Here is an 11933-nt window from a genome sequence, read left to right on the forward strand (position 1 = left end):
TGAAGTTGCTGAATCACATGGTAATTCTATCTTTAATTTTTTGAGAAATTTCCATACTGTTTTCCACAGCAGCTACACTGTTTTACATTCCAACAAACAGTGAACAAAGGTTCTAATTTCTCCCATCCTCAAAGTGTGTTGTCTTTTGTGTCTGGCTTCTTTAACACGACTTTGAGATTAGTCCAGGTTGTTGCCTGCATCACTTTTTCATCCTTTTTCATTTCCAAGTAGTATTCCTTTGTATGGATATACCACAATTTGTTTAGCTATTCACCAGCTAATGTGCATTTGGGCTGGTTCCAGTTTGGGGCTTGCTATGCTTTCAATGTTCCCTCCAAAAATGCATGTTGAAACTTAATCCCCAATGTGGCATTGTTGAGAGGTGGGGCCTTTGAGATGTGATTGGACCATGATGGCTCTGCTCTCATGAATGAATTAAAGAGATAATGGATTAATGGGTTATCATGGGAGTAGAACTGGTGGCTTTATAAGAAGAGGAAGAGAGTCCTGATCATAGTTCATTAGCAAACTCAGCCCCTTGCCATTGATACCCTGTGCCACCTTGGGACTCTTCAGAGAGTACCCACCCAACAAGAAAGCCCTCACCAGATGCAGCCCCTTGACCTTGGCCTTCTCAACCTCCAGAACTATAAGAAATACATTCCTTTCCTTATAAATTACCCAACTTCACGTATTCTGTTATAAGCAACAGAAATCAGACTAAGACAGGGCTATTACAAATAAAGCTGCTATGAACATGTGCATACTTGTCTTCAGATAGACATAGGTTTCATTTTTCTTGGAATAGGATTGCTACCTTTTATGGTAAGTTGATAAGATCTGGCTGTATTTCCACCCAAATTTCATCTTAAATTGCAGTTCCCATAATTCCCACATGTTGTGGGAGGAACCCAGTGGGGATATAAATTGAATCATGGGGGCTGTTTCCCCCATACTGTTCTCGTGGTAGTTAGTAAGTCTCATGAGACCTGATGGGTTCATAAGAGGTTTCCCCTTTCACTTGGTTCTCATTCTCTGTTGCCTACCCCCAAGTAAAACGTGCCTTTCACCTTCTGCCATGATTGTAAGGCCTCCACAGCCATGTGGAACGGTGAGTCCACTAAATCTCTTTTTCTTTTTTTTTTTTTTTTTTTTGAGACAGAGTCTCACACTGTCGCCCAGGGGCGCGATCTCGGCTCACTGCAAGCTCCACCTCTGGGTTCACGCCATTCTCCTGCCTCAGCCTCCTGAGTAGCTGGGACTACAGGCACCCACCACCACGCCCAGCTAATTTTTTGTATTTTTACTAGAGACAGGGTTTCACTGTGTTAGCCAGGATGGTCTCAATCTCCTGACCTTGTGATCCGCCCGCCTCGGCCTCCCAATGTGCTGGGATTATAGGCGTGAGTCACCGTGCCTGGCCTAAACCTCTTTTTCTTCATAAATTACCCAGTCTCAGGTATGTCTTTATCAGCAGCATGAAAGTAGACTAATATATAAGTATACCCTCAACATTGTAAGAAGCCAGCAAACTATTTTCCAAAGTAGCTGTACCATTTTGCATTCCTACCAATGACGTATCAAAGTTCCAGTTGCTTCACATCCTTATCAGCACTTGGGGTTGTCTTTTTAATTTTCACCATTCTAGTGGGTAGGTAGTAGTGTCTCACTGTGATTTTAACTTGCATTTTCCGAGGAACTAGTGATATTGAGCATCTTTTCATACATTTATTGACCATTTTTATACATTCTTCTGTTAAAGTATCTTTCAGACCTTTTGCTCATTTTAATTAGTTTTGTCTGCCTTACAGACTGTGAGTTCCTTCAGAACAGCTCTCAAGGAGCCCTCAATGCCTAACTCCTGTGAGTACCATTCCCATAGAGGATATGTGAGCAGTGCTGTGGAGCTACCTAACAGCTCATGCCTTGGCCATTGCATGCAGCCCAGACAGGGCCTCACACACAGCAGGCACTTCAGAGATGTTTATGACAACATCAGCAAGTGCAGATGGCCAGTAGCACTAGGGAGAGATTGAGTGGGGCTGGACAGCCACAGGGACCAGCCTGAGCTTCTGTATCCTCGCTTGCAAAGCAGACATAATAAGCCCACCTTGCAGAGCTTTTATGAAGAGTAAACTAACGAATGGGTGTGAAGCACCTGACTGAGCAGGTCTACAGAAATGATAGTTATGACCAAGCCCTATCTTATGCCCCTGCCAACTGCATGAGGGATTAGATCCAATCCCTCCTCATGCATTTAATCCTCCCAGATACTATTAAAAGTGATAAAGTGTTCAGGGAAAGAAGGTGAAGACTGACAGAGGGAGAATGGAAGGAGAAGAGAGGAGAGGGAAAGAAGGAAAAAACGGATGGTGGAAAAGAATAAAGTCCCCTGCCATATGCCAGGTATGTTTCCAATCCTCCTCTATGAAAACTCTACAAGCACGCTACCGAGTAGGTCTGTGGGGACCATTTTCATATAATACAGGAAGCGATGGTGACTCAAGATACTTGCCAAGGTCCCGGGGCTGTTAGACAGCAGGACCAGGACTTCCATCCAGTTCTGCTTCCCCGCAGGGCCCCTTTTCCCTGCATTACCTGAGCCTGGTTCCCTATGGGGCTCTCTCCCCGAGGAAGGGTCTTCCCAAGGTGCTTCCAGGAACCTGGCTAGCCCTGAACAAGCCCCTTGCACCAACTCAGAAACAAAAACAGGCAGAATTCAAAAGATGCTTCTCTCTACCACCATAGGAGGAAATTGAAGACTACAGACCCAGGGCTGCACATAGGAAACCTGCAGAGTTTTCGTGTCCCTGAGCCTGTTATGTTCACCATTCCTCTTTCCCTAGAAACAAACACAGATGGAATACCTGCAGGTCCCTAAGGTAAAAGTCAAGCCCTCACCAGTCCCAGGGGCTTCCTCTCTGAACTATTTCTCTAAATCTGTCCCTTCTCATCCCTACAGCCTGGACTGCACTAGGACAGCACCTAATGAAACTCTCCTGCCTGCATTTTTGTCCCTTCAAAAAGTGTTCTCTTGCTTATTCTTTATACTTTAAAAATTACTATAAAGCTGTAGTAATCAAGGCAGTGTGGTACTGATAAAGAATAAACAAATAGAGCAATGGAACAGACAAGAAAGTTCAAGAGTGAACTGACGCATAATTTTCAAGAAAAGAGCCCAAGTAATTCAATGGAGGAAGAAAAGGTTCTTCTAACAAACGAGGCTAGAAAAACTGGATATCCACATGCAAGAAAAAAACATTCTCCATCCCTACTTCATACCATACACAAACTTATTAGAGATGGACAGTATACCTAACAAAAGCAAGAAATATAAACCTCTAAAAAAAAAAAAAAGGAGATTTTTCTTAGTGACCTTAAAGTAGGAAAACATTTCTTAAGAGAAGATACAAAAAGCACTTCCTATAATTGTAAAAATAATGGCAAATAAAACTCCAGTAAAATCACAAACTTCTGTTCATCAAAAGATAAAAGACAAATAGGTGAGCAGAAATTGGGAGAAAATATTCACAACATACACACACACACACATATACATGTACAACAAAAGACAAATATCCAGAATATATAAAGAACTCTTACATTCCAGCAACAAAAAGACAATAACCCCTATTTATGTATTTACTTATCTATTTATTTATTTTTAGACAAACTGTTTCACCGATGCCCAGGCTGGAGTACAGTGGCATGTTCACAGCTCACTGAAGCCTTGAACTCCTGGGCTCAAGCAATCCTCCCACCTCAGCCTCCTGATTAGCTGGGACCAAAGGCATCCACCACCATGCCCAGCTTTTTTTTCTTTTTTTTTTTTTTTTTTTGTGGAGGTGGGGTCTCACTATGTTGTATGTTGCCAAGGATGATCTTGAACTCCTGGCCTCAAGCAGTCCTCCCACCTCAGACTCCCAAAATGCTGAGATTGAAGGAATGAGCCACCACACCCAGCCCCCAATTTATTTTTTATTTTATTTGTTTTGAGACCAAGTCTCACTCTGTTGCCCAGGCTAGAGTTCAGTGGTGCAATTTCAGCTCACTGCAACCTCCACTCCCAGGTTCAAGCGATTCTCATGCCTCAGCCTCCTGAAGAGCTGGGACTACAGGCGTGAGCCACAAAGCCTGGCTAATTTTTTTTTTTTTTTTTTTTTTTAAATTTTCAGTAGAGACAGGGTTTCACCATGTTGAGCAGGCTGCTCTTGAACTCCTAACCTCAGGTGATCCACCCGCCTCAGCCTCCCAAAGTGCTGGGATTACTGGCGTGAGCTACCATCCAGCCCCCAATTTATTAAAATAGGCCAAAGACTTGAACAGACATTTCTCTAAAGATGACACAAATGGCCAATAAGCACAAGAAAAAATGCTCAACATCATTGGTCATCAGGGAAATGCAAATTAAGGGAGATACCACTGCATATCCTCTAGGGAAGGCAAAATGAAAGACTGACAACACCAAATGCTGGTGAGGACAGAGAGCGAGCGGAATTCTCTGACTTTGCTGATGGGACTGTAAAATGATACAAAGTACTCTGGAAAGCTATTTAGAAGTTTCTTAAAAAGTTAAACATAACTACTCTATAACCCAGAAATTCTACTCCTATGTACTTATTAACCCAAAAGAAATGAAAATAAATATCCACAAAAAGGCTTGTACAGGAACATTCACTGCAGCTTTATTCCCAATAACGAAAAACTGGAAATAGACTATGGTTGTATCCACACAACAGAAAGAAACAAACTACTGAATCTCAGAAGCTTTATGCTGAATAAAGGAAACCAGACACAAAAGAATTATATGATGTTCTACAGAAGAAGAAACTCACCCATGGTGACATCAAGACTAGTGGCTGTGGCTGGGAGTGGTGGCTCATGCCTGTAATCCCCAGCCCTTTGGGAGACCGAGGTGGGCAAATCACTTGAGGTCAGGAGTTCCAGACCAGCCTGGCCAACATGGTGAAACCCCATCTCTACTAAAAATACAGAAATTACCCAGGTGTGGTGGTATCCCCCTGTAATCCCAGCTACTCGGGAGGCTGAGGCAGGAGAATTGCTGGAACCTGGGAGGAGGAGGTTGCAGTAAGCCGAGATCGTGCCATTGCCCTCCATCCTGGGCAACAAGAGCAAGACTCCATCTCAAAAACAAACAAACAAACAAACAAACAAAAAGACTAGTGGTTGCTTGGGGTGAGGAGCAGGGATGGGATAGTAAGGGGCAAGAGAAAACTTTCTGGGCTGATGAAGAAGTTCTGTATATTGTTAGGAGTGTGGGTTATGTGAGTGGTCAAACTCTACACTAAGGTCTACGCATTTCAGCATATACATAGTACCCAAAAAAAAAAAAAAAACCTGTCTCTTGGCAGCTGCCAGAGATCTTTCTTTCTGAAAGGCTAATCAGCCAGCCTTGTTATCTTCCTGTCCCTCAAAGTTTCCAAAATAAAGTCCTGACAGCTTCCCACTACTCAAAGGCCCTTCATCACAGACCTCCAGCACCCCATGCCCCTCCCCAAACTCAGTGCTCACCTGGTCACAAAGAGTGGGTCACACCTGTGTCACTGCACCAGCTGTCCCTTCTACAGGGCACCTCTGCTCACCCTACAAGACCCAGCTCGAAACATCTCCTCCTTCAGGAAGCCTTCCCACAATCCCTGGGGCTGGGGTAGATGCACCCACTCTGAAGGCCTCAATACTCAAGGCTTACTTCCATCATAGCACCTAGCCCCATTCCTAAAGGAATCCGTTTTCCACTGCCAGGACTGCATGAAATCCTCAAGAGAAAACAGCATGTCATATTGGACTTTGCATCCCTAGCAAACAGCACAAAGTTTGGCATAAACATCTAGGTAAACTGATGACCAGCTTGATAGTAAAAAAAAAAAAAATACTTATAAGCAGTAATAATAACCCTACGGGGCAGAGAAATGGTAGCAACTCCTGAAGAGGCCCACCAGCAGGGACACAAGGAGAATATCTAACACTAAGAAGGAAGCCAGTTAGGGCCCTACAAGAAGCCTTGGGGCTGAATTAAAATGCCCTCCAGCAATGCCAGGACACCCCAAGCTCTCCTGGTCCTTGGCTCCAGGTCCCATGGCTGAGCTGATCCTCTTTTCCCCCACTGCCCAGTAAGGGATGCCGCCCCTTTCTTATTCAGACAACCTGCAGCTTCCACTGGCATCCTGTAAGGCCAGGTCCCTACCCCACCCATCCTGCCTTGATCAGACTGTGTTGAACACAAAGGCACGCGATTCCAGAGTTCCACCTTTTGCAGCTCCATGTATTACATGATTTAAAAGAACTCAAAAGATTTGAAACAAGTATATTGAAAGGGATGACTGAACCATGTTCACTGTTGTGCTATTCACAATAGCCAAGTATGGAATCGGCCTCAGTGGCCAACAACACATGAATGATTTTTTTAATGTGGGACATATACACAATGGAATATTATTCAGCTGTAAAAATGAAATGCTGTCGTTTGTGACAACATGGATGAAACTGGAGAACACTGTGCTAAGTAAAATATGCCAGCACAGAAGGACAAACACTGCATGTTTTCTCTTACATGTGAACTGTAAAACAATGGAGCTCAAACAAGCAGAGAGTAGCATGGTGGGTACCAGAGCCTGAGGGTGTAGGAAAAAATGATGATCAAACGGTACAAAGCCTCAATTAGACAAGAGGAATAGTTTTTTCTTTGAGACATATTGCACAGCATGGTGAATATATAGTAATAATGTACATTTCAAATTTGCTAAGAGTAAATTTTAAATGTTTACTTACCACAAAATGATAACTATTTGAGGTGATGGATATGTTAATTAGCTTGATTTAATTATTCCACATTATACTCATAAATCATAACATCACATTATACCCCATAAAGAAACAAATATGTCCAGTTACAACTTTTTTTTATTTTTTTAATTTAAAAAAAGAAAATTGTTACCCAATTTTAAGTCCCTGTTTTTATATTAATATGCCAAGCATTATCTTTATAAGTAAACTCAATTATCTAGATATTTTGTGTTCCCTGAAAAAAAAGGAGGGAACTTTAAATCTGTAAGATGTTTAAAATGTCTATTTTGTTTTGCTCTTCTTTTTTTTTTCTCTTTTAAAAAAAATTACTCAGCCAGGCACAGCGGTTCATGTCTGTAATCCTGGCACTTTGGGAGGCTGAGGCAGGCGGATCACCTGAGGTCAAGAGTTGGAAACCAGCCTGACCAACATGGTGAAACCCCATCTCTACTAAAAATACAAAATTAGCCGGGCATGGTGGCACATGTCTATAATCCCAGCTACTTGGGAGGCTGAGGCAGGAGAATCGCTTAAGCCCAGAAGGCAGAGGTTGCAGTGAGCCAAGATCGCACCATTGAGCTCCAGCCTGGGCAAAGAGCAAAACTCGGTGTCAATAAATTAATTTAATTTAATTTAATTTAATTTTTAAAATGACATTTAAAAAAAAATTACTCGGCTGGGCACAGTGACTCAAGCATATAATCCTAGCACTTCGGGAGGCCCAGGCAGGTGGATCTCTTGGGATGAGTTCAATACCAGCCTGGTCAACCTGGTGACACCCCATCTCTACAAAAAAAATACAAAAATTAGCCAGGTGTGGTGGTGCACCCCTGTCGTCCCAGCTATTCGGGAGGCTGATGTGGGAGGATGGCCTGAGCCTGGGAGGCTCTGCCTTTCCATCCACAAATGCTTTCAAGAAGCGAGTGGATGACAATGTACTGAGCTGTACACTGGGAAGTCTGGTTCTGGGAAGGGAAGAGACAAATCCCATTTCCTGAATGCCATCAGCAGCCACCTGTGGCAGGATTGTGTCTCCTTTGCCAGTGAAGGGACTGGGGTCCCAAGGGTTCTGTGACTTCCCTTAGGTCAGGAATCTGGTGAGAAGCAGATCTCTGGACCCAGAGCACGTGCTCTTTCTACCCTGCTAAATGTTCCAGCCCTGAAAGTTGATGCCTGCCCTTGAGAAACTGCAAAAACAATGAAACTTTAAAAGGGTAAACAGCTGAGAAGAGAGGGAAAACTTAACTCTAGGCTAAATCTCTTTTACATAATTAAATCAGCCCATCTTGGTGCAGACTTTTTCAGAGGCTGTATGCTTGAAACTATCTATAAAGGGAAATGCAATTAAGGAGACTTTTTAATATATCTGATTCTTGACTGCCCTTGCCCTAGGCAAGAGCTTAATTCTACTTAACGATAGCTATCTTGGAAAAGTTATGTAAATTGCAAGGTATGGGGAGAAAAGAAACAGGAATCCTTTCACCGGAGGCAAATGAGAAGCCCACTGAGAAGGGAGCACTGTGGTAAGAGGGCTCCAATTCACACAATGACCATCTCAGCTCATTTGCCACCTACAGCTGTGCCCTGTAGACCACATGCAACTCCACCTCGTTATCATTCATTGTACTCCCTTTCCTAAATCAACCAAAACAGGAAACTCTTTTCAGAAATTAGCTGACCATGAGTTGACAGTAACACTTTTAAAATATGATCTTTTCTCATTTGGTACAGCTGGAAATTGAAGGAAACTTCAACATATGTCCAGGGTTCTTTTTTAAAACTGTTGGGTAAATTCCAGAAGTGGAGAAGTGGGCAATTCATTCTCTCTATATAAGCAACAACGTGGGAGGAGGAAGGCACCAATCGAGAAGATATTTCACGTTTATCAAAATGGAGTCACTCATGTCAAACTCTAACAAAATGGAGCCAGGGGATATGAAGGAAGGGCCCTCATGCTAGTATGCCTATGACAGGAACTATGCCAGGAATTCCTTAGAGCCTGTTGCTTGCACAGGACGCTTGCCTCATGCGCCTGTCTCCAATGGACTAATGCCAACTCCTGCAATAAGCCTCTGAAACCGATGGTCTTTGTTTCAAAACCGCTTAGGTGGACTTCCCTTTTGGGTCTTAAAAGTTTCCATTTGCCCCAACTTCTTTGGATGTACCTATGATCCAGCATAGCGCACGTATCTAAGTTGCAATCCCCTATTATTCCCAAATAAACTACAGTTTCGGGATCCCATATCCAAAATGCTTGGGACCAGAAGTTTTAGAATTCCAGATGTTTTTGGATTTTGGAATATTTGCATATACATAGTGAGATAACCTGAGCATGGGACCCAAGTCTAAACATGAAATTTATTTATGTTTGATGCACACCTTATACACACAGTCTGAAGGTAATTTTACAATATTTTAAATTTTGATCATGAAACAAAGTTAGTGTACGATGAACCATCAGAAAGCAAAGGTGTCACTGTCTCAGCCACGCATATGGGCAATCTGTGGTTGCCTGGCATCGCCATCATTCCCGACTCTGAATTTCTATGCTACCAGTAAGACAATCGCTTTCTTACGTTTATTTACACATAAGTCCTTACCACTAAAAAGATACGACACACCATTAATATAGTGAAAAACAAGGTGTTCAAGGTACCTAAGCGGCACAGCAGCATCACCAGAACACATGCATCAGCTGCTAAACAACAGAACAATAAACAACGGCTGGCTTTAAGTCCGCTGTTCAGCCTGCATTTCTTTCTTAGTGTCAACAGCATCGTCTTTACAGTTGTGCAACTGTTTTTTTGTTTTGTTTTTTGAGAAAAATAGAGATGGGGTTTCACGACACTGCCCAGGCTGGTCTTGAACTCCTGGACTCAAGGGACCCTCCCGCCTCAGACTCCCACAGTGCTGGGATTACAGGGGTGAGCTACTGCGCCCAGCTATGGAACTGCATTTCTACTGAGAACCTTCACGAGGTCAGATAGAAAATTTTCCACTGTGGCCTCATGTCAGTGCTCAAAGTTTCAGACTTTGGGGCATTTCTGATTTCGGATTTTTGGATTAAGGATGCTCAACCTGTATTTGGAGAGCAGGTCTCTCCGGTGCTCATTTTAGGCTGACATAAGACAGCACACCTGAATTAGCTGGGCACCACAGCTAATCAGCACACCTGTGGTCACAGCTACTTGGCAGGCTGAGGCGGGAGGTTTACTTGAGGTCGGGAGGCAGAGGTTGCAGTGACCCAAGATTGCACCATTGCACCCCGGCCTGAGTGATAGTGCGGAACTCTGTCTCAAAAAATTAAAAAAATTAAATTTAAAAAAAGCATGCCTAATATAGTTCGGGTCTCCTGACCCAATATTCGGCTCTGGGCCCTCTGTCACTCCAGGACACATTCTCCCACATCTAGCAACGCAGCAAGTGGAGGCAGGACTGCGACTGGGACTGCTCTTTACCCCTGCCTGGCGTGCAGAGGGGCTCCTTGCAAAGCTGTTATTTGAACTAAAGTCAGGAAAGGTGTCCCTGGGGGTTAGAGGTAGGACACGCTACTTCCTTCAGCATGGGGACACACACTACAGATGTTTCAGTAGATGAACTGGTAGGCTCGGAAGATAAAGCTGGTGAGAGGCAGCGGTGCAGGGTAAGTCCCAGTGACACGACGTTTGCATCTCCAAAAGGTCACTTGGACTCCAGCAAAAAAAGCCAGACTGATGGGCAGCCGTGATCAGTTAGCGCGTTCGTTCTTTCATTCACTAAGTACATACTGAACACTTACATGAGCCAAGCCCTGTTCTAAGAAGATGGAGGTACGAGTCAGGCGAGCACGCAGGAGTTTGGATTTTAGCCCAAGTTGGAGGAAGTTAATTTTTAAAGCGCCAGACCTGTCGTTTTTAAACTCTGTAAAGTTGACCTCGCTGAACTTCTGTTCCTCATAATAAATGACCTACAAATTAGAGTTCTCAAGAGAGCTGAGCAGCAAAACGTGTTAAGTCAGTGCTCAAATGTGGAACCTTGTGGTAATTACAGGTGAAGGACCCCAAGCTCAAGGTTAAATGACTTGCACCGGGTGTGAAGTGGCAGCTCTGTCACTCTATTAGGTCCAGCCCGCGGCCGGGAAGCCCGCAGGAGGTACTCATTTCGCTGAGGAGGAATCTGAGGCCAGGCAAGAAGGAAGCCCCGCCAAGGTCCACTCAGTCAAAGAGCTGGCACCGCCGGGATTCGAACCTCGCGCCCACTGCGTTCCGTCGCTGGCGCGCGCCCCGACGCCACCCATTGCCGTGGAAACGGCTGGGCGCATGCTCTCCCACTCGCTCCCTCCTTGCTTTTTTCTTGCGGCGGGATACCCCAGCGACTGAACGTGAGCCGCAGGACGCAACTACGTTCGCTCTCCTCCCCAGACCCGGATCCCTCCGCGGCCGGCGGCCGGCGCGCTGCTTCCCGACTCGACGCTCCAAACGGCTTCCCGCGCGCCGCGCCGCGCCCCACCCCCACCCAGTCTCACCCCAACCCCCAGCTCGGCTCACCTGCTGCCCGCGTCTCCATGGCAACGCCCCCACCGCGGAGGAAAAAAAAGCCTCGGGCTCTTCTGGGCCCCCTCCCGTGCCGACCGAGGGGGCGGGGCGCCCTGCTGACGCTTCGCTTTTTATTTTTATTTTTTTAAGAAAAGAGCCGGCGAGGTTATGGCGAATCTGCGGCATCCAACATGGCGGATGGAGTCTTCGCCCTCCTCCCCACGGGGCGGCAGACGCCTGCGTAGCGGACGTCCGCCTCGGGTGACCCTCCCCCGGCGCCGAGCGCGGCCCTGCAAGGCCGAGCTAACGCGCATGCTCGCAGCTGGAGGCCGTGCTTTTTATCCCATTCCGCGGATTCCGCCGCGCCGCGTTTTGAGCCACGCCGAGGGAGGGGCCCTCGGGAGGTCCGGAGCGCGGATCTCGGGATCAGGAGTCTGGCGGTTGTGCCAGGCCTCTGCTAGCGCGACCCTAGACCCGCGGCATGTGGGGCCGCCGGGCTGGGCGTGCAAGGAGGGTTCTGGGTGCGCTTCGTGTCCCAGCTCTACCTCTCACTGCCTAACTTAGGGCAGCGAGTTAACTTTTCTTGCTCTCAGTTTACTCATGTGTCCATCGGGG

At 45.5% G+C, this 11933-nt stretch overlaps 1 protein-coding gene across 1 annotated transcript in view; it reads right to left on the minus strand.

The window, feature by feature from the left end:
* ZFAT (zinc finger and AT-hook domain containing) overlaps window positions 1–11518 on the minus strand; it is a 240521-nt gene extending 229003 nt beyond the window's left edge. The window contains exon 1 of the mRNA XM_032760486.2: window positions 11331–11518. Coding sequence (XP_032616377.1) covers window positions 11331–11349 — 19 coding nt within the window. The 5' untranslated portion in view covers window positions 11350–11518. The remainder of the gene's footprint in view (window positions 1–11330) is intronic.
* Between the last annotated feature and the right edge of the window lie 415 nt (window positions 11519–11933).

This window comes from Hylobates moloch, unplaced genomic scaffold, assembly GCF_009828535.3.
Source record: "Hylobates moloch isolate HMO894 unplaced genomic scaffold, HMol_V3 SCAFFOLD_9, whole genome shotgun sequence".
Lineage (NCBI taxonomy): Eukaryota > Metazoa > Chordata > Mammalia > Primates > Hylobatidae > Hylobates > Hylobates moloch.